General features: G+C 31.8%; 2 protein-coding genes across 5 annotated transcripts in view; one reads left to right on the forward strand and one right to left on the reverse strand.

Moving 5' to 3' along the window:
• The window catches only part of LOC115887092 (protein Aster-B-like), a 28854-nt gene extending 22638 nt beyond the window's left edge, over positions 1-6216 (reverse strand). The window contains 3 exon segments of the mRNA XM_030906418.1: positions 5260-5482; positions 5548-5698; positions 5868-6216. Of these exon segments, the coding sequence (XP_030762278.1) occupies positions 5260-5482; positions 5548-5698; positions 5868-5992 (499 nt within the window). The 5' untranslated portion in view covers positions 5993-6216.
• A 581-nt stretch (positions 6217-6797) lies between these two features.
• Positions 6798-23869, forward strand: LOC115887100 (nucleolar protein dao-5-like). 4 transcript variants are annotated; one of them, XM_030906425.1, is made up of 12 exons: positions 6798-6952; positions 7528-7676; positions 7747-7971; positions 8870-9067; positions 10763-11017; positions 13587-13688; positions 13787-14082; positions 15588-15751; positions 15971-16138; positions 16371-16632; positions 17499-17632; positions 21037-23869. In XM_030906425.1, the coding sequence occupies exons 2-12, from the start codon at positions 7545-7547 to the stop codon at positions 21159-21161; spliced, it is 2061 nt and encodes a 686-aa protein (XP_030762285.1). In that variant the 5' UTR covers positions 6798-6952; positions 7528-7544; the 3' UTR covers positions 21162-23869. The 4 variants fall into 4 exon arrangements, with proteins under 4 accessions (XP_030762285.1, XP_030762301.1, XP_030762309.1 ...); XM_030906441.1 differs by having other exon boundaries at positions 17502-17632; XM_030906449.1 differs by having other exon boundaries at positions 21008-21145.
• The last annotated feature ends 166 nt before the right edge of the window (positions 23870-24035 follow it).

Consider the following 24035-nt stretch of genomic DNA (forward strand, 5'->3'; position numbering starts at 1 on the left):
ATATGATCTTTTAATAAAAACTTTTAAATATTGCAGTAAATAGTGAAAATAAATATAGAGTGATATATATTTTTGAGAAGCTTATGGCAAGACACATAATATGATTTATAAATATACAGGGTGTTCCGTTTAAAAAAAAACATAACTTTAGATCATATTTTCAAAAATATTTTTTTGGTAGAAAACCAAACTACGCCACTGTATTCTACGTAAAAAGTTCTACAATAAACAGTTTTCACCTTCTCGATACCTTTAACCATAACAGAGATACGGGGGGTGTCTCAAATTGCAAAACTTTCAAAAAGACCCTGTAGCTCGGAAACGAAGAGGGTTATGAAAATTTTGTTTACGGCATCTTCCGTTTGACAAAAAATGAGACAGGTTTGTGCAAACCGCACCCTTCTATCTTCACTAATAACGGAGATACCGTATGATTTCAACTAAAATGGGACACCCTGTACACTCACCGGCACGAAAAACGGGCATTTTTTGAGCAATATGTAGCTAGATTATTTGACTTTTTAGTATCTCTTTCTAAATTAAAAATGTTCAGTTTCCATCTCTCAATTATACGAGGGAAAACAAAATGTTGATATTTTGGTGAAATTTTGAAACACTCTGTGGAATATGTTAACAAAGCAAGGAATTTCAAAATCATTTTATCATCTAGGTACGTCATTTCTCGTTAGTTTATTTTTTGATTCATCTCGATAGCTTTATTTTTGTTGGAGATATTCGCTCTTTAATCAGACAGTAACAATTTTACAGCAGTTTTTTATTATAAATAGTGTTTATTGTTTTTGTAATGTCACTGTCATTGAAAAGTCATATTATTGTTTATTGACGTTTACTCTAGTAGAGATGATTTTAAGTTCTAAAATATCGGCTATTGCTGCTTTTATTGATCATGGTAGAGATCAACTTTTGGACATAAAACTGTATCAGGTAGAGCAACTGCCCAACAGACAATAATATGATTTTTCGAGAGCAGTAACATTACATAAATCATAAACACTATTTTATAGGTTTGTTGACTAGGACCAAAAGCAAAGGCATGGTTTTAATATAAAAAAATATGAAAAAATGTTAGTGTCTTCTTCAAAAGCGAATATCTTCAACAAAAATAAAGCTATTGCGATGAATCAAAAAACAAACTATCGAAAAAAGATACACCTAGATGATAAAATTATTTCCTTGCTTTATTAACGTACTCCACAGGGTGTTTCAAACTTTCACCAAAATATCTACATTATGTTTTCCCTAGTATGTCAATTATACTAGATGGCAACTTTCATTTTTAATTTAGAAAGAGTTACTAAAAAGTAAAATAATTTAGCTAGAAATTGCTTAAAAAATCATCAAAATCGGTCCTCCGGAACCCAATATATAAAGCTTTAAAATAAATGAAAATTTTAAGGTACCCGTTTTTCGTGCCGGTGAGTGTCATCGGGGCGGAATATTTCTACAGGGTGTATCATTTTCGTGTGCTTTAGGGGGTTTCTCGTTTAAGAGTAGAGATACAAAGACGAGGTTTTCACACTGTAGTACTTTTTTATGAAACTAAAGATTTCTCTTAGCCTACGTGGTTTCTGAAATACAAGGCGAATTTGAAAATGTTTAATTTTCCCGGACCCCTTCGTATCTGGGTTATCTTATCGAAAACGTAAAAACCTAGTCCCATATAGTTTTTCACGCAGAATCCAGTGACGTAACTAGTTTTTCGCAGCGAACTGTCGTTTTCGAAATATGACTGAAACTTATGTTTTTGAATGGGACACCCTGTATATTATATTTTATTTGACTTGTTAAGAGCTTGATTCTAAAAATATAATATTATATTTATTTGCACACAAGGTAAATTTATTTAACTTTTTAACAGAAATAAACCTAGTTTAAGATTATTATTAATTTAATTTAACAAGATAATTTTTTGTTTCCAATGTACTTCCAAAAATGTTAATTCTCGAATTTTAAACTACTCCATTTAAAAATAATTTTTACTCGTTAAAAAAATAAAATAGACGGACTGGCGATAAGCGCCATTAAAAACGAAGACTATGGGCTAAGAGCTCGAACTCACTGACGACCAGGTCGCAGCGACCTGGCCGTCGGCTGGCCGGATATATTGCGTACATAGGTGCGGCTAGATGAACGACCAGTTTCGGCAGGGCTGTCAAATCTAACGATTTTTTACGTTTTACCAATTAGAAAATATCGTTTTCAGAAATGTTAAAATATCCGAGTTATTAGAGTTGAGGGTTGGAACCTTTTAAATTCGAAAAACACGAGAAAACACGAATTTTAAATTCGTGTTTTATTTTGCTATCCGAGTTAACTAAAAAGCGAAGTTCCTATTCATGAGCTTATTAAATGTTCTAATATTAAATAAAGTAATGTTTCTTCAAAGCCATACCGAGCGAAAATCACAAAAGAACTACGATATGCGGAGGGAGACAAAACTGAATAGAATATTTTTGAATCAATTTGGCCCGTCTGGCCGTCACAGAGTGTTGCATCAGATATAAAAATAATAAATAAACACATTATATAATAAAGGACAAAAATAGTATTGTTCCTAAGAACTGAAAACAAGTGATTTATTTATGACTTATTTATATACATAAATATTTAATTTTTAATTTTATTATTTTTTTATTTTTATTTAATTTTAACTCTACTTCTTGGTATTTGTGTTAGTACTAGTAAAAATGTAGTCTAATGGTATAAATATAATATTTAAAATACAGTTGTCCCCCTTGTACATGACTACAATACAACTAAAAAACTAATTTAATCAAAAAAAATAACAAGTGGTTGTAGAAACACTTTAAATATGATTTTTTTTATTTTTTAACATAGAAACTTAAAGGTATAATAACAGGTATCATACCCTTGATAAAAAAAGGGACTAGATTTAAGTTTCCCTTTGATCCAGCCTGTATACTATTTCTTTGGATTTTCTGCACGTGTGCAAAAACTACACTAGAACACTATATCTTATAGAAAATAAAATATTTTGCGTTGAATTTGAGGGATTTCATCTGAAAAATTATTAATTTGGAAGAAAACCGGCAACAAGCGGCAAAAAATAATATTTTAGTGCAGTCTACTACTGGTCGCAACGACCAGCCAACGGCCAGGTCGTTAGTGTGCGTTGTATCATTCAATTTAATGGTATTAGAGGTAACAGCGGCCTGGCCGTCAGTGTGTTCGAGCTCTAAGTAAATGACATCTAGAGCTGACCTCCCCATGACCCTTGACCTCATTCCACAGCCGTCTTTTTTTTCGATCGTATTGTACATCTTTAGTGTAATAATATATTTCAGTCCCCCTGTATTTCTACAAAAATATTTTTAAAATGTAAACTAAAAAAATATATCTATGAGTTTATTGGTAAATAATCCATTTGTGGTGATATTGTGTAGATAGTGTAGATATTATACACAGTGTCCCATACAAGAATGCACATTACAGGGAGCTCCAGAAGAGATACAAAAAAGATTAAATTAAAGAAAATTTGCGCATTGCTGATGCGCATCATCAATTTTATTTTCTTAAATTTGGACATGGATTTTTTACTTCATTTTTAAGCTTGTAACCTCCTAAATACAATGATGTAGCATACCAGCCCAACGGATGGCTAGATGTCAATGGATGTATAGTAAAGAATCTAGATATATAAAATGCTAATGTTTATCTGCGTCGTCTCTACTGAAGTAACGACTTGCTCTAGAAAGTTGCTTTTTTTTACTAAAAGATTGCTAATTGGCTCTTCTAAAAACTGTCGTCGCCGGATTTTTTGTTGTTCATTTAATTAAAAAAAAATAAAAAGGATTTTTTTTCCTGATGTCGTGGCGGATGCGCCAGGCTTCAACTAGTATTCCTATAAAAGGCAATGTATTGGAGATGGATGGAGAGATTGGAGAGTTGATGGTTGCTAGGAAGAAAATTTAAGATTGAAAATCTCTTAGACAAGGAAAGAGAGGGGACAGGTAATACCGTACACGCCAAGGCTGTTTGTGAAAAGTGAGTCCTGGTCTTTTCTCTCATTACGGCTCTTACAACTTGTAAGCACAACAAATCACCATATTTAAATAATAATACTTTCAAGTCTTTAAAAAGCTTTTTCCGTCACACACTACAAAAAACACACATTTGGACGCCATTTTTAGGAGGCAGACAAATCACAAAATTTGATATTGGTCGTACATGTCGATTACGCGTCCCCTCTCTTTCCTTCACTAAGAAAAATCTGATCAATTTCAACTTGTAAAGCAGGAAAAGTATTAGCAATGGGAATATATAATAAAAGTTACATTGGTCATATATTTTCAAATAGAGTTAGAGAAATACAAAAATTAAATGAAAAAAAATTTGGTGAATTAATTTGGTATTCTCCAAATATATGTAGATAGATATTTAAGATATTTTATTTCATGTCCAAATAACACATTTTTATACATGTCAGAACAAACAAAATAAAAAAGAATTAATTCCCATATCTACATTCTACCGCTAAAATCTCATATATATAAAAAACAATACATTATAATTAAAGATTAAAATCTAAAACTTAATTGTCGTTTACTGATGCTTCAAATTGTAACCTCTCTCAAGTCTAGAAATTAAACAATTCATCCAAACTATAGATATCATATATCTTTAGTAGTCTGATTTTTTTTATAGTTATTTCAAAACATAACGTTATAAGGTTCCCCAAGGCACAATTTTTCTAATAATCATCTATGTATCTCTCCTGGTTTACAAGATTTCTTTATTGTATATTCTTATTTAGGACATCTTGTATAACATTAATATATATGACTTTACATTTGCTTATGTTCATCTAGATACTACTTGAAATTTTATTCTATGCTTATTGATACTATTAATATGTTTGATTAATATTTTAATTTTGTTTTCATACTTTATTTTTTATTTGAAACAGTATTTTTAATACTGTATTTTCATGCACACATTCAAAATTGACAAACTATGTTAATTAAAACAAAAACAACTCCATACTGTCCCTTTAAATTATTAATGGGCACTTAATTTCTACAAATAACCAATTCAAAGACCAAAGTACACGTTTTGTAAAATGTATTAAATTAAAAGGTAAGCTAAATAAATACTAGTATATTTACATTCTGATAAAATAATGCAATAGAAGTACTATTATGATAAGGTTAAATTGTTTCAAAAAATAATTTTGCTTGAAAATTGAAAATTATAACAAAATATAAAAAAATACCATACCCACTACTAGTCTCTCATCAGTAGGCACTTCTCCAAACAATTTTTTAAAGTCTTCCGAACGAGATTTATAAGTTGGGTTCAGTGAGTTGAACCAGGACGATTTCTTCTTGCTTCTATTATCCTTCTTGTCCTTTAATGAAATAGTATCGCTTTTTATATCACTCTGGTACACTTGCTCTGGATTACTGATTGAACTGACCCTGCTAGTTGAACTCTCCTGACTCTGTTAAAAAGTTATCATAAATTGCAACAAAAGTTTTTTGATAAAAGAATAAAATAAAAACATACCGAAGGAGAGCCTTCGTGTTTAAAGGATTGTTGTTGGTCTTTATTAATGTAGCTTGTAGATAAGAATTCTGATTTATTGTGCTCCTGTCTAGTCTGAGGTCGAGGACTTGGGCGCGGACTGCTCCGCGGACTTGATGAGGGGCTTGAAGATCTGTAAACAACAGTGAAGAAATTCATTTTCTAGATAGCGAAACATGTATAAACCAAAAGTATGTCCATTTAATACTAGGATAAATAGCGCGCCAGTATGTAATGATTTTATATTTTAAATAGAATAATATCTCTCAAAAGATAACACCTGAATGATTTAAAATGCTTACTTTAAATCAGTATTAGAAATTTTCTCATTGTTTGTTGCATTTAATGAGGATAACATCTTTATACTCTCCGTATTTTGTTTTGAATCATTGTGAAACTCATTTTTGTCTGCCAGTTCATTCTTCATTTAAGTTGAAGCAGTTCAATAATACCTTTTGTTAAGAGTGCGATTTTGTTAACACTTTAGAAACTAAGGTCAACGTTTTGAACAATGTAACATCATCATTAAATCTTCATTAAATAAACGCGTTACGCCTATACTGCAAAGGTTTAAATTAAGTAACAAAAGAAAATAAAATTATTACATGTATTACATTTTTATTCTTCCCCCCAACCTGTCACTTTTTTTAAGCTTCATTTTTTCATTTTATTTTTGAGCGAGAGCAGTGCTGCCCTCTAATAGATTGAACAAGAACCAAAACTAGGAATGGGTATAATTTAGACTGCATTTCAAATACGTTTAAAATAAACATTTTTATTTAAACGTATTTGCTGCATTTCAATAGAAATTTACCTTATACCCAAAGTTATACTCAAATATTATTATTATACCATTCATATTAGAGCACCAAAACATATTTATAGCGCATTAAATAAATAACAAAGTTTAAAATTTATTGGGACATTAGAACTACTGCCTTTACTACATATGTTATTTTTATTATAAAGTATATTAAATAATAAGTAAAATTAACAAGAATATGATAAAAAAAACTTATAGGTTTACAAACTAAAATAAAAAGATGTTTATCTTATAATGTATCGATTCTTTTTTAATTTACTACGTTGAGTCATCCCTGTAACGTTTACATCATGAATTCAAGGTATATGAACCCCAGATCATATATAAAATACTTATGAACGTGCCCTAACGCCGTGCGTCTTGTTAAAGTGAAATAGGAAATAAGGTTATTACGGCGACCGCTATGAGTGAAAAAGAGAGAGGCTATGTGATGAATGGCGACAAGCCGAATCAACATTCCCTATTTGTTGGTGGCAATTTGAGGTCCCCTCGGACGCCATAAGTGGAATTTTGTGAGTTTTCTTTTGATCTGGTGTGGAATATTATTGCTTAGGATGTTAATTGGTAAGTCATTTTACTATTTTTCCCGAGATTATTCGGTTTCGAATAGTTTCTACAAGTTAAATACCACAACAAAGTTTCATTTCCCTTTCCACTCCAAGCTGTTTATTTTATTTGCAATCATCGTCGGGTAGATTATCGAATCAAAAAGTTTTTGTTGTCGTATAGTTTTAGTTGCGATTTTGTTTGTTTTAATGCTCATCGGCACGAATAAATATTGAAAAAGTAAAGGAAGAAGCATAATAGGTGATGTTTATCAAAAACTAAAATAAACCGGTACCGATTGCCGATTGTATTGTGAATGATTGCCGACGTACCTCTATGACCTCAAACAAATTCTTCAAGTTTTCTTATTTTGCTTATAGACGATTTTGAAGTTGCCAAATCCCAAAACGTTACATTTGAGTATTAGAATATGTTATAAATTCCAATTTCATAAATTTTAACTGTATACAACTTGGTTTATTATTGGCGTCCTGTGCATAAAAAAAATATGTACCTTTTTAGCGGTATTATTGAATAGTATAATTTTGTATAAATATAAATAAAGGTAAAAATATAGATTAATATATTTCTAGATTATTAAGGAGTTACTATGAGCTCATTAGCAAAACCCCTAGCAGCAACGTCTCAGAGTCCTCCTGCTGGCAATCAAGTAAATAAAACAATGCATCCCCAAGGAACAACTGCTTCCTATAATCAACCGAGTCATGTTCCACAAAGTTTAGTACGTATTATTGTTAAAAATAATTTTAAAACAGGGTTCGAGTACATTAAGTAATGTTGGTAACTTTTAGGGCAACATTCATGCCAACCCCACTGCGGCTCATAACCACCAAAATCAGCCGCACCATTACTCTTTAAATGTTCCCAATACTTACAGTCAGAGTATGGGACAAATTCCAGCTAGCAATCATCCGATTGCCAATCCCAGTGCTACTGCTGCTGGCCAGGGCTACAGTCTACAAAAAACTGTAAGCAGTTTTACAGCTAATTATCAGACAAACATCTCCCATCAGCAGGTATATAATTACAATGATACCTTTCCAACAGGGTTGGGTAACGACACATAGAAAAATGCGTAGAAAATGTCCAATATGTAGAATATTAAGAAGAAAATGTATAAAATCCGAGTAACATGTTCAAAATCAATTTTGTATATTTAAAGCTGTTTTTTTTTCCTTTTACAAGTTTCCTCCTGCGTATTTTCTTTAAATTTTATAAGTGTTAAAACTGTACTATGTACGCGCGCTGTCTATTCTGTGACGGTACTAACTGCTGAAGATAAGAGACAGTAATTGTCGTAATCGACCTGAAGACTACTAGATTATATTTTATTCTATTTAATCTCAATACCGTAAAGTCTGATTTTATAGTACAAGTTTTGGTTGTTTTTTTTGCAATTTTATCAAAGAACCCTGGTTTTATACACTATGTATACAGTGTATCATTATAGTTCCTAGTTCTTTTTTTATCATTATGTTAGGTGTTATAATTTTTTTTGTTTCTCAAGTGTTCTGTTTGAGTTTTACTATTGATAAATAGTTTTTGTTAAATACTATAATCTCTCCAACGAATCACAACAAATCACTATTGGATCTTCCTATTGGACAGACCATCTCTATTTCAAATAACATAAAAATGCATGGTTAAGGTCTTATGACATTAGTTTATTTGTTATTAATCTATTTTTCGTGCTACTCACTGTGTTAAAGTATTTAAAACAAATATAAATATCAAAAATGGCTTTCAGTATACATAACTAATTTTCTACATAATATGGACATGTAGGAAATGTAGACAATTAGTTAGTGTAGAAAATTAATATTCTACATGTAGAAAATGCGGTAGAATGTGAAAAATTTTCTATCTACCCAACCCTGCTTTCCAGTATCGTTTATTTATATTGTTAATTTGCAGCAAAATATGTTTGCTTCCATAAACCAGTCTGTAACAACCACACAGCAGCATGTATCAGTTCCACCCCAAAATGCTTTACCTGGAGCAGAAAAATCACAATCCAATGGCACATCTGAAGCTAAATCCCCAACAAAAACAGAGACCCAAGATAATTTTCCTACTAAAGAAAAAGTTGTTCAACCACCAGTACTATCACAGGTTAGTATTAAGACGTCTATTTAATTTTTATATTGTTTTATATTATTGTTATACGGGGTCCGGCAATAGTGTGTCGGGCATCTCCTAGAATAAAAAAAATTAAGAATTTTGTTTAAGCTGAAACCTAAAGTATGTATGGGGATGTACATATTTCAGGAAAATATTTTAACTTCTATAGGGTGACTCAAAAACGTGTGAGTGGATTGGGATGATTTTTTTAAAATCGAACATCCTGTATATTATTGCATTTTTGGCTTCCTTTCAGATCACTTTACATAATCCTAGGATATGAGTAAATAGATTTTGATAATTTCAGAGATATTAATAAATAAAAGATTTATTTTTCAACCTTTTTTAAAAAGGTTATTACAAATACAAGAACTGCCCTGAAATCAAAACTATATTAGGTATTTACTTTAGATGGTCTGTACTATAATTTTTGTTTGTTTTTTTAAAATGGCACACTCTGTATATTATTTTTTTATTAGATGGAGAGTTAAAAAATGAACATTTTTTGTATCTGCGAAAGCATTAAAAATTTTGAAATACTTTAATCAAAATTTTTAATGCTTTCGCAGATACACGCAGTATTATTTCATATTGCTCTTTCAAGGAGACAATAATATGAGAGAAAAATCATAGTTGGGTGGCTCTGATAAAAATTTACTGTGGAAAATACCATATGAAAAATAAAACCGCAAATATCTGCGAAACCGTTAAACATTTTGAAATATTTTTGAAAACATTTTGAGCAATTTTTTGGTAGTGTTTAGTGCTTCGATAAAAATGGCAGTAACCTGTTAATTATAAAAATATTAAGTTTTAATTTCTAGTAGTAAAAAGTATAAAAGTAAATTTTATATTGGGGTAATAAAGAATAATCCCACATAAAAACGTATTTTTTAACGATCTTAATAAAAATAGAAAAATCTAACGTGATTTTAAGATATATGGTGTAAATACGGTAGCTGAGAACTACCCACGCCATAATATTATTCTTCAGAGGCTCGCGCCCTCTGTCAACTATTCAGTCAAATACTGATAGGTGACGTCACAATTTTCTACGCGTCATTTCAAACCAGTGAAATTTTTATTGAATTTGATTTATTATTTAATTGTAACTTCGTTGCATTTCTTTTTGTATTGAGGGAGTACTTTTTAATCATTTCAATTGAATTTTATATTAAAAATAACAAAGATTTACTATGGTTAAACACCGGATTTTGAACATCTTGTATGAATTACGATTACCATATTTATAGTAAAGTAAGTACAGACCATCTAAAGTATATGCTTTATATAATTTTGATTTCAGGACAGTTTTTATATTTTTAATAATTCTTTTAAGAAAGGCCGAAAAATATATATTTTTTATTTATTTATTAATATCTCTGAAACTATCAAAACATATTTACTCATATCTCAGGATTATGTAAAGTGATATGAAAGGAAGCCAAAAATGCAATAATATACAGGGTGTCCCATTTAAAAAACATCATCCCGATCCCCTCACATTTTTGAGCCACCCTATAGAAGTTAAAATATTTTTCTCAAATACATTCTAGTACATGCTTTAGGTTTGCACTTAAACCAAAAACACAATTTCCAAGTTTTCTAATTCTAGGAGCTACAGGCACCTAGCACTATTGCTGAATCCTGTATATTTGAATTTTGAATTCTATTTCTGTATTTTAGAACACACAAAGCAGCCCAGAAAAGGCGTCTTTGCCCAAACCGGCAGAAGTACCAGCGGAAGCAAAACCGGCGGCAGTAGCCCCATCTAGTCCCAAACCGTCACCAGTATCTCAGACAAGCCAATCTTCAGTCACTGTAAATGTTACGCCTACACCAGACGCTGATAAAGAGAAGGCCCAAGAGCTGGAACAGGCCACAAAGATATCTGACAATGGAACAGATGAGAGTGACGACAAGGAAGCTATTGAGTCTGAGGTAAGTCTTACTAATTTTACACTCTGTATTATGTCCCCGGATTATCTTTACAAGTGGAAAAACTTTTCTATTATTGGCATTTGGAAAAAATGCATTCTTCGTTACAAATTTTGCTTTTTCTAAAATGGTTAATCCCGTTTATACTTTTCCAAATATCCATACCGTTTTAGAGAGAATTATAAAAAATATGAAAATATGGTTGAATTTTTTCTAAGTTCTAATAATCAAAAGGTGTTTCTATGGTAATAAAATTTCGATTTTAGTCTTTTATAGAGGGTTATTATTAATTTTGATTAAAGTCATATTTTTTTCTGTTAAAGTGTCACATTTTCCTATAACTACTATCGCCGTTTCCTTAGCATCAAACTAAATAAATGTTGTCCTTTAATATTTTAACACAATAAAAAATTTGACGTTAATTAAAATTCTATCTACACCAATCTATCAACATAGATAAATGAAACAAGTTTAGATTGGAAAGTGCCCATAAGGACAATATAAACACTATTTGGCGCTATTCTTGCAACGGTCGCGACCCAAAACTTTTGAAAATTTCGGAGCGGTTCGGCTTTCTCCGGAATTATATCAACAAATATTGTTTATTCAAATTTACTATTATTTTCGTTTAATTTTATAAATAAAATACAGTGTGTTGCATACAAGAAACTTTATTTTATATAAGGACGCATGTATGAAATACCTATGAAACATCGGAAACCGACGTTATGCCACGATCCACGTTGGTTTTTGCAGTTCACAGTTCACAGCACAGCTTTTTAAGTTTTTAATGCCACTTTTTCACAATTATCACCGGTTGGAGTAAATAAAACTTAAATTAAACTCACAAGATAGCAATAATTACTTTGAAAATGGACGCTATAAACACTTTTCGGAATTTCTTTAATGAGAGCGGTTTATATTGACAAATTAACGTATCTAAATTATTTGACATCTAATCTTTGACAAGTAATAAATAAAAGCTAAAATGCAAAGAAAAATATATAATTTAGTTAATTTAAGTGAATTTCATAAATGATCAGTTTACTACACGTATGTATATTATATAGTCACTTACTAGCGAAAAGTTGTTCCATTATTTCACTCAATTTTTGCCGAGATCTACCGCACGCTACACAACCAACTATTTTAGAGTCTTTTTCGATAAATCGCGATAGTGTCACTGTTAATTTAAGTTCTGCCACAATTTCCATCTAGATTTACTACCTTTATTTAACTATCAGTAGTAGAATAAATAATAAATAACATAAAATAAGCTCCGTAAAGACTGACAAATCCACAAAATTTCAAATCAAATTCAAATGTGTCAAATGAATCGTCAAACAGAACTGTCAAGGATCCCCACCCTAGAGTGCTTTTATGGCGCTTTTTCCGCCCACTATGCATGAATACATGGATAGCATTATGCTCCTTGCTTAGTCTTCTTATTCAAAGGCTTAAACAAATTCAACCATATTTTCCTGTTTTTTTCTAATTTTCTCTAAAACAGTATGAAAATTTGGAAAAGTTTAAATGGGATTAACCATTTTTCAAGCAAATATTTTTATGAAGAATGCGTTTTTCGTAAAATATCGATAATAAAGGAGTTTTTCCTCTTGTAAAGACAATCTGGGGACATATGTTATAGGTGTATAATTGGAGACATAGCAATAATATGCGGTGTTAAATGATGCGTTATTTTGACAATTTCGACAGTTAAAGTGTCATAATAAGCATTTATGTGTAATAAAGTTACTGCATGCCCCTATTTAAGTAGAGAAGACGTCATGCAGTATCGTTGGCATTTTGTTACTTTATGTTGTCAATTGATATACTGTATTTATTAAAAAATATAAATAAATGTTCACTTTAAATATAGTTTTCTTTTCAGTATTACAATCAGTTATGGTACATATTATAGTTGAATTTACTATTTAAGATTTAATATGTTCTTATCAAAAAATTATGAATACAGTTGTCATTCCGATTCAGTTATTTTAAATAATACGGAATGGAATCCAGAATTACTACTTCTTGTTACTAAGTTCTTGTTTGCTCTCTGACATATAATTTAACTAAAACTATAAAATTACTTAACCAAAAAGCAACAAAACAGAAAAAAAAAATAAAAAAAAGTTAGGTTGGGATCCAGATTACTATTTGGTGTATAGATAATAATAAGGAGAATTATTATTTTCGTGTATTGAAAAGTTGTCATCAAAAAGGGAACAATTAAGATGGCGCTGCTGTAGCAAAAGTTTTACATTTGAAAGAAGCGCCAAAACATTTTAGAACAGGAACTCTTTTTTGATTACCTTCACTTTATATCTGCTAAGTTCAGTTCGATTCCTTATTGCTTATTAGCGCCACTGTGGTCATATAGTGAACCCTTTTTTCTCTTTTATGTAACCATTTTTTCAAACAAAGTGCCATAAGAGGTGATTCTCCTTACCTCTACAGTGGTGCCATAACTCTAAAAATTGAAAAACGTAAATATCAAAACGTCTGCGATAATGGCATAATTGTAGTGGTATATTGAATTTAACTACAGTTTTCTATTGTATTTTTCTAGCCTGAAGATTCCAAAAAGAGTGAAGAGAGTGTTAAAGAACCAAGCGAAGAATCAAAATCTGTCGAGAGAAGTCCTTCAGAGAGTAAAACTAAATCAGAACAGGTAAAAATGGATCGCATGGAACAGTAACTCCTAATTTCCTTGAAGTTTTTTGATTAATATTGTATTCAAATTAAAACAAAAATTTTTAAATTTTTTAGAGTCCTCAAAAGGAATCGATTCAGACGAAACAATCGACTCCTGCTTCAAGTAGCTCGACCACAACAGCCCTGAAAGCTGTAAGAAATGCCAAAGCGCAGGCCAAGCAGGAGGACGCTGCCAAAGCGGCCAAAGAACCGAAAACTCCGGTCCAAAAGTCGCCGGGCATCAGCAAGGCTAAAAGACAGAGGATCAGGACGCAGCACTACCAGAGCCCATTGCCTGAGGTGGAGCTGGTCTCGAAAATCAGCGCTTCCACGCCCAAGAGTAACGACGAACGACTCATCGTATTTTATAGGTAAGGAGAACTTTGTAACAGATAGTCTGTCCAATGACCAAATCGTTGATAGTGATAGATGTGTCTGTCATTTTAATTTTAAAGTAGTTAATTTTATTTTACAAAGAAATAAGTTGGTACAATTATTGAAATGCAAAACGTGAAATTGATATTGTTATCTCTTCTACAGTATTTGTTTAGTATTCTCTAAATAAAAAGTGGTGAGAAGCTAAATTATTTGAATTCAATTTATTTCTAAAGAAATATTGCAGAGGAGATAACAATGTATTTAAAATTTTAGTGACAAATAATTACTTTAGAATATTATAAAAAAATTGTTTAGGTGTGTGTTAATACAAAACAAAGGTTTGTGTTAAACAAAACATCGCATACAAAAAATCTATAAAAAAGGACTATTTCTTATACCTAACATTATTTACACTTTTTTATATCAACCGATTTGATCATTTTAGAAGTGTAGCCTGGATTTTAATGTGTAAGACAGTGATGTAGGCAACTTAATGGAAAATCAAATGTATTAAAAAGAAATAAAAGTTGGATTGATACATTTCTTCTAGGCGGTATTGCCGGATTTTGCATCAAAAGTTCAAACCGCACAAGTAGATGTTTACGAAAAATGTTGCATCTAGGGTTGGAACTTTATTTTTCACAATTGGTTACTCATTTTACTACAGATGTAATAGATTATATTTAGCATAGCTATATTATCTTCATTTCAGTAGTATACATGAAAGTTTTTAAAATAGTTTTTTTTCTACACAAATTTTCCTACAAACGTAAAAACCGGCAACACTGTATGCCGCTTTTGATTTTGTCTCTCTGTCTGTCAACCGGTCATTATATTATGGCTGTACTTAAACTGCCGTTAAACGGTAGCTTACTAAAATGCCGTTAATAGATATGACGTCGTTGATGTGACGCACTTGACGGCTTTATGAAATATACGAATTTTATAAGGACTAACCAACGCTATCCACCCCACCAAATAACCTACTTAACCAACGCAACTAACCTCGACACTGATAAAAAAATAAAAAACAAATATAAATTAGTAAAAATCAACCAACCCCACTAAATAACCAACTAACCAATGAATTAACACCCTCCAAATAACCACGCTAACCAACCCGCCAAATAACTAAACCAATCTAACCAAAAAGAGTGAAACCAATGCAATAAGATCACGCTATAAGCAAAAAAAAATATAAAAAAGTGTTGGTCGGCGTGAGATTTGAACCACGGACCATTCGCTTACGAAGCGATAGCCTCAGCCACTGACCCACAGGTGCTCTTGCAAATAACTTAAGGCTAGACATTACTTTCTGCCGACATGAACGACGTCACAATATCTATTAACGGCATTTTAGTAGGCTACCGTTTAACGGCTGTTTAAGTACATCATTATATTATTCTCTGTCTTACACGTTAAAATCCAGACCACACTTCTAAAATAACCAAATCGGTATAGTTTTTCTGATTTAATTTCTCCTATTTTCATTTTACAGAAATGAGTTTTTGGCAGTAAGAAACTCGGAAGGGAGTTTTTATTTGTGCCAGGCTATACAAAATATTTACAAGAGCTCCACGAAAATTAAGATTCGTTGGTTGAACTTGGAGAAAACCGAGAAAGGCGGTGAAATATACACTCCTGATTTTTACGACCTAACTGGTAAGTTTATTATATTGATGTGGGTGTTTCAAGTTTTACTTTAAAAATTTTAACACCAATAAATAACATTTTATTTTTTGTCTTTATCTTTTCCACTTTCTCTACTCTTTTCTTTCCTTATACTCTTTTAAGCCCTGTCTAAACATAACGATTTATCTGATTAAACAATTTATCTATCTAAACACTTCCCTACTGATATATAACTATTAAATGTTTCAGATTTTGACTGTATACTGACTAACCTGAGCCTGAGTAAAGTGGACAAAGGCAGATTCAAGTTGCCCACATCGGAAAAGGAGAGGACGCAAAGCATTCTCAATAGATCGCTGGCAGTGGAAAAAGGCGAAGTAACTTCGCCATCTTTGACAGAAGAGCATCCTGATGGCTGTAAGTATTTTTGTATAGCAATTATTACAGATATGCAGTAAATTTACCATAAAATTCTTATCTTAAAATATAATTTCATAATCTAGTCTGAGGTTCCTGAAATGAAATCAATTTTAAATTATATTGTCTTAAAATTACAATTACTTAGCTTTTTAATCTTCTCTCTTCTCTCGCTTTTTTACTAAAATAGGTTATATTGCAATATATGTTTATCTTCTATTCTATTTTTCAGTGGATTTGTCCCTATACCGAGACGAAGATCAACTAAAGAAACGCAAGGCCAGAAAGAGGAAAGCCAGCCAAAAACCGGCGAAATCACCCGGTAGAAAGCCTATCCCGACAAAGAAGAGCCCGGAAAATGCGAAAGCCAAGAAAGTGGTCGAAAAGACGGAAAAACCGCCGAAAAAGGCGGCCGTCGTGAAGAAAGCGGTGTCGGCTCCAGCGAAAAAAGCGGCCGCTCAGCCGGAACCTAAGAAACCAGTACCTTCCAGCAGGTAATATTCGTTTCTTCCCATATAAGTAATACTCCGATAAAGCTAGTACAGAATTTAAGCATATGCCTTGAGAGTGCGACGGCAACAACATATATAATGCTCTAAACAAGGGTCGTTAGCAGGCTTCTAAATAAACCTATCAACCGTTATACAGGTTGTTAATTTGTTTATTACTCGCGGCAAGAGCTTTATGGTTGAAATATGGCAATCTCGGCATAGTCGGCACAGAGTCGGCAGAAAACCCTACAAGTGCATGCGTTCTCAATAGGCAGTTGCTATTCTGTTCCCCTATAAGTAACTGTCTAGTTAACAACCTGTATACTTGGGTCACTTGGTATATGTTCCTTATATACCGATCTGGTCATCGAAAGTGCGTGGTCTGGATTTTAACTTGTAAGACAGTGATGAAGACTGAAGACAGTGATGTAGACAACTTAGTGAAAAAACAAATGTACTAAAAAAAATTGGGTTGATACATTTCTTCTATGCGGTATTACCGGATTTTGCATCAAAATCATTGAAATGAAGATAATATATCTAAACTAAATATAATCTGTTACAGCTCTAGAAAAACGAGTAATTAATTGTGAAAAATAAAGTTTCAACCCTAGATGCGATATTTTTCATAAACGCCTGCTTGTGCGGTTTGAAATTTTGAATTGCAAAATTCGGCAATACCCCATAGAAGAAATATATCAACCCAACTTTTATCTTTTTTTAATACATTTCATTTTTCATCAAGCCTCTACATAATTGTCTTACAAGTTAAAATCCAGACCGCCTCGCAGTTAGCCTCATAGAAGTATTACTTATATTATGGCTTTTTCCTTATTTTTTTGCTAATTCAAATGAATTTTGTTATCCAGCAGGTCGACGACTAGGAGTAAACCGAAAAGCAACGCTAAAACCACTTCTGTGGTCGATCAGAAAAAAGCGAAAGTATTAGCGAAAATCGGCAAGAAGGCCGCCGTAGCCAAACCGGCTCAGAGCGACAACAAAAGTAAGGGAAAAAGCAAATTTTAGTTATATTGCAACGTAATAGAATTGGAGGATTTTTTTCTGTAGTTAGCGAAGGAAGGTTCGACTTGAAATTTGTGTAGATTCGTTGAAATTTGCATGCCGTAACGTTTGCGCCAAAGACTCGTGAAAATTGGTAATCGTAGTAAGTGTCGTATGATTTTAGCCTAGATCTTATAATCTACGTGGATAAGTAAATTTGTCTCGTTCTTGTTGAAAATATATGAGCGATATTGGATTGTTTGACCGTCTTTGATACTGACTCGATCGATTGTCTGTTTTTATTGAAAACTACTAATATGCACAGCCTCAGATCTAAGGGGAGGCAAACTGGGGCACATGCCTTGTAGCTATGCTATTGTAGCTCATGACATGAGCTACAATAGGTCGCACACATGTTGGTCGCACTAACACATTGTGTTAGTTGTATCTTCTGAAAAGTTTTTAATGGACCATATCTCTACCAAAACACAGCAAAAAAATTCGATATATAGTAATCGCAAAACAATTTTCGATGCACGTCATCAACTTTGAGTGACAAGCGATGGCAACAGTTATTATTGAATTATTATTTATTATATTATTTTTTAAAGATTTTTACGTTTTATTTTTAATTAAATAATTCATATTTTCGTAGTTAATTTATTTGTTTTATAACTTTTTTTTAACTAGTCCATTGCGAAGATCATTCTAAGCATTTTTATGCGTTAAAGAATATTGTAACAAATAATTTGCCAAAAAAGATTTATTGGAAATAGTCGACGTAATAGACTAAAACATTAATGATTAATTATTTTAAATGATATTATACAAAATAGTGGCTGACCATATGATAATTGTCAAATAATAAACAGCAACATCGCTAAATACGGCGCAATGTGACCAACATGGAGATAATAAAATTCGGTTTAGACTCATTTTTATAGTTTTAATCTAAATAAAATATCTGTTACAATCACGTGCGCTATAAAGTAAAATGAAGAACTGTTCAGTATCTTAAATTATACAACAAATTTGAACATTTTTGCCTAAATTTCATTTTGTCAGGTTTATAGGTTTTAGTGTCACTTTCAATATGATTGATGACGTGCATGGAAAATTGTTTTGCTATTAGTTTAAGTTGCCATTCGTTTCCAATATCGCTTTGCGGAAGCTCAAATGGTGGCAAGGATAGGTTTTTATGTAAACCTTATTCTAGAAAAAGAAATAAGTAGAAAGATGTATCTCGTCCTCATTGAAAGAAATTTGTGTGTAATATCTTTATCCATGAAGTTTATAGGATCTGAGGTTATTAGAGTTTTTTTTTGTTTAATTTCACGTTGGATATTTCAAGAAAAATCAAGCAGTTTTTATATTTAGCGTTGATTTAAATCATTTTTCTTTCAGTCATATTTATATAGTTTTTATCAAAGACTTCTAAATAAAGATGAGACAAACGCCCCATTCATAAAACTATTTGTTTACAATCAGACATACTTAACCCTTTTATGTGAGTTAAAAAGAGATGGGTACGTAAATATGGCAACACTGTTGAGTTTCGTGTACATTTATGTCTTTTCAGTCTACAGTGGCGTGTTGTTTTTATGAACAATCCTAAAAAGTAATTTTAATTTATAATGAACTTGAATGAATCCATCAAACTTTTACTATTCATTGTAAAAACCATAGAAACCAAACAGTGTTCTTGAGCAGCGTTGACACAGTTATTTCTCTAATAAATCTTAATTTAATTTAATTAGAAAACTAAAAATTATTTCAAAGGTATAATCTATGTATTTTAACTAAAATTATATACCTACACATATATTTAGTATGCAGTTTCTATAGGTACCCACAAAAACATTAATAACAATAGAGCCGGGAGCCCATTAGCCAACACCCGACGCGATGCCACGCTGTCCCAAGTGTTGCGACGTGGGAATGGGTGTACACGTTTGGTAACACGTGTTAACACGCCTGAAATTTTTATTAGAGTTAAAAAAGTTGTCAGGAGGGATACGAAAATACTAGAAGTATCGATACCCATAACGATATTAGATTATAATCATAATACTTTAACTTCACAATCTCCATTAACCTTCTTTCCTTAATTTTTGATTATTAAATTTTAAAATTAATACTAGAATTTGTATTCTTACTTATTGAACACTCAAAAAGACATTTTTGTTTTCTATTGCATTCGAAAATAACCATTAGAAAATAGCTGCGGGACTGGAGAGGCAAGCGGGGAACAACACGCCGTAATACACGTCACAAAAAAAAATCACACGTGTCATAGCGTGTTATAGCGCCGGATGGCGCGGCGTGTTGCCTAGTGTGTACGCAATACATGTAATTAAATGGAAAAACATACGCACTGATCTTCATGACGTAGGGTAGCATGGCATCGCGTGGCGTAGCTTGTTGGCTAATGGGGTGCCGGCTTAATAACATACTTCTTTTTTAAACACGTACAAAGCTGAGATCTAACGCAATCCGTAGAAACTTGTCAATATCGATTTTTGTTGAAAACGATATCTATTCGCGATAAAATATAAATAGTTTTTTTTTCAAACGTCACAAAAGTATGTATTAATTTTTGTCAACGTCATTTTAACGCTTAGGCATAAAAGTGAAGCACTTTTACGCACAAAAGTGCGAAAATTTATTATTAAACTGACATTAAATGTCAAAATCAACGAGCGTAACCATAGTTTCTCGATATATAATTACTTACAAAGTAAAAATCAAAACATGAATTCACCACAATAGACCAAAACAATTTAGTTTTGCACTGGACGCACGTTTCGCTAACCATGTTAGCATCAGCAGATGATTATGAAAACTATTAGATGCTGATGATGTTAATGTGGTTAGCGAAACGCGCTTCCAGTGCAAAGGTAAAATGTTTTTGTGTATTGTTGTGAAATTTGTGTTTTTATTTTGCTGTTGTAAGCACCAGAGGTTCCAACCCTCAACTGTAACTTACAAGGTATTACTTTTAAATCTTTTTATATAATTTGCAACGTTTGATATCGTTTTGAAAAAAAAATAGCATGTTCTATTCGGAGTAAAAATGACTTTTTGTACCTCGCCGTAGTCAAACCTACACAAAGAGTATCATTTTTACTCATAATAAAACAATATACTATTGTCTCCCTTTAATTAGATGTCTTTGGTTCTTATCATCATTAAATTCATTCCAAATAGTTTTTTGAAACATTTTTTGACTTTAATCAGTAGTCGAAAAACATATATTTTAAAACAAATTACTTAGCACTGTTGGGTAGTCGATTTTGGTTTATTACTATAGGTTTGTGTGTTTGGTGTGCTTAACCTTTACAAGATACAATTATATAAAAATGCCCCCGTTTTTTAGGTAAGTTATTAAGAAAGTTGTTTTTGTAGATGCAAAGTCGGGAGCCGCCAAGGCGAGCGGCACCGCTCCCCGCAAAACCTCCTCCGTAAAAGCCGCCGCCCCCCAAAAGGCGGCGCAACCCCTCCGTACCCCCAAAAGGTCCTCACGAAAATAATACGGCTCGCTAGCTAGCGCGCGTCACTAAACTTACGTTGTTTGTTAGGCTAAGTTATATAGCATATTATTTCACCCTGTATATTTTTTTAATTATCGTAATAAAATTAGTCGGTAAGGATGTTAACCATACACGGGGCGAGACACTGTACGATTTGGAAAGCTCCATTTTTTCTTTCCATATATTATGTCACCCTGTATATAGGTAACGTCGATATTAATAATTCTTCAGTCGGGCTACGTTGCACGCTTTTATGATCTACCTAAAATATAGAAATTATTTTTTATTGTTTAAAAATTAATCAGTATTTCTTATTGTTTAGTACATTTCACAAAAAAAATATATTTTCAGCGATCCTCACAACGTTACGTCATTATTATTTATCAAATATGCGTTTTAGGGCGTGTCTTCGATAAGTTCATAGTACCACAGATTAGGTATCCTATAAGTATACAGATAAAAATCTTGTCCCTAATTCGTGGTACGAAAATTGTTTTTTATGGCGATGAGCAAACGAGTAAATTTTCTTGTGCGCAAAAATAAACTCCCGTTTAAACAGCGTAATAATTGGGCCGGTCAGGCGATGTGCATAATTTTAAAAACCATAAGTGGGCGTGCTTGTGCGCAAACTAGTAACCTAACTAGTGCGCGACTCCGAAAATTGGAACCACGGACAACAATGCTTTTAACGATAAGTTTATAATCTGTTTAATCTGTGATAGTACTTGTACTGTAACTTTAAGTACGTTCGGAAATTATTAATTGAGTGTGTTCCGTTTTTATTCAATTCATGTAGGTATGTCAGACATTCATTTGGATTTTCTTTCAATTTATCTAAATCGTACCTATTTTAGAAATAAACTTATTCAGAGTAAAATACACCTAACTTTGATACTCTAGAGGTTGAAGATGTCTGATATAATTAAATTTGCTCGTGCTTAAAAATGCCTATTTTCAAAGTCTCAGGAACACGCCGTATTATTATTTAAAAAGGCAGTTAATTTGTGTTTGCATAAGACTACACACGTTTTCATTGTACTTACTTCATATACGGCATCCACGGCCAAAAGTATTTTACCAATGGGCACGTTCAGAGAACACAGCCGCTAACTTCTGACATCTCGCGTGTTAAATATTATTTAAAAAAATATTACAATGGCTGATTATGTTTTTAATGAAAAATGATAAATTATTCTACATACAGTTGACTGCCACGCTAATGGATTTAAATAATTAATCCCTAAAATGGATTTAAAGACCGCTGACTGAAGCTTAGATATTTACCGCTGAAAATTTTGTTCGTTGGCATTTATAATATGAATTTCAAATTAAAAATCGTTTGACAGCCCAATTAAATTTTAATTTTGACATTGATCGATGTCCGTCAATAAAATTATAGACTCAAATTAAATGACGACAAATGCCGTAATTACGTCACGAATCTCTTTCATCTGGTTGTCAAGCGAAGGAGAGAGTTCGACTATATATGACGTAACGTTGAAAGATCGCTGAACAAACAATACGTATACTATTACTATTTTATAGACTGTTTTATCCTCTCTGGTAGTGTTCGATATTAGATATTTGTTATAACACTTAAAAGCGTGCAAAATAGGTGTCCATTAACAGATGCAATGTTTATAGCTTACATATTAAGTGTATATCATGATAATATTGGTTCTAATTTATTAAGTGTTTAAAAGAAGAGGAAAGAAAAAATGCAAATATTATCTACTCATTATCAACATGACGTTTAAAAAAAAACCTGTTAAACTAAAGCTCAACTAACTGCTGTTAAGAGGCACATAATTTATTTTGGCCAATAAAAAACTAAGGGGTGGAAAAAAGATTAAATTTAAACAAATAGTTTAAGGGGTTTCCCACTAAAGTATTTATTAAATTGCTATGTATTACTTGTAGTTTGAAGTTTTGTATTTTTTATGTATGTAATATATATTAAGTCTAACTTTGATGCTTTTATTATACTAGTGGAAATGTATTCGTCATAAAATGGTGTTTATTTGATATTTTATGTTTATTAAATCTGCACATTTTTCGTCTTTTTTATCTATATGAATGTTACGTGCAATTAGATATATTTTTTTTAGTTTTTAAATTGTAATTATAATTAATTATCAAATGAAGTAAAATTCAGATATTTTCTTGACAAAATATCAGGCATTGATGTATTAGGCCTAAAGGAAGTTTGTAGATTATAGTTTTTGTGCGTTTCTCACAATTTTGGACTAGTTTTTCATGTGGGAAAATAATTAAAACCAATTGTCATGAATATGTTTGTACAGTATAGCCCTATTTTAAGAGAATACATATAAGAAAATCTAAATAAATAAGTGTATCCCCAAAAATCAGAAAATATATAAAATGCTGAATTTCCTAAATCACCGTCTGATAAATAAGATTTGTTGTTTCTTTAGAGAGAAGAATAAATAAAAGCGACCAAATCGATAAAGGAAAATTATTGTACAAGCACACGTTTTTTCTTTGTAACCCTTTATTGTCTGTAGGTCCTAGATGTCTGTTTTGTGTTTAAATTTATAAGATTTAAAAAAAATGAACTTAGTAATTAAGGATTAATTCCAGAATGTGAGTGTAGTCTTGTGGATTTTTTGTTTTGCGATCTGAGAAGTTCAAACTCAAATATATAATTTATAACGTACATAGTTTTTTGAATAAAATAATTAAGAGTATGGTGTTTGTTTTATTTTTAGAATTATGAAATATTTTCAGTGGCAGCTCGTGAGTTCTGAAGGAGGGTGTACCCGCCCTCGACACAGAAAAAGTTAAAAAGCTTATCTACTATTTTTCGTTATATACAGGGTGGTCCGACTGTATTCCGGAAACTTCGGCAGCATA

The sequence above is a fragment of the Sitophilus oryzae genome, unplaced genomic scaffold (genome assembly GCF_002938485.1).
Source record: "Sitophilus oryzae breed Bouriz unplaced genomic scaffold, Soryzae_2.0 scaffold_1146_pilon_pilon, whole genome shotgun sequence".
Taxonomy (NCBI): domain Eukaryota; kingdom Metazoa; phylum Arthropoda; class Insecta; order Coleoptera; family Curculionidae; genus Sitophilus; species Sitophilus oryzae.

Bases quoted from the DNA above. Each gene is read 5' to 3' on its own strand.
- LOC115887100 (XM_030906425.1), top strand. From the start codon at position 7,545: ATGAGCTCATTAGCAAAACCCCTAGCAGCAACGTCTCAGAGTCCTCCT. The intron at 11,018-13,586 runs GTAAGTCTTACT...GTATTTTTCTAG, and splicing joins AGGAAGCTATTGAGTCTGAG to CCTGAAGATTCCAAAAAGAG. The intron at 14,083-15,587 runs GTAAGGAGAACT...TTCATTTTACAG, and splicing joins CGACTCATCGTATTTTATAG to AAATGAGTTTTTGGCAGTAA.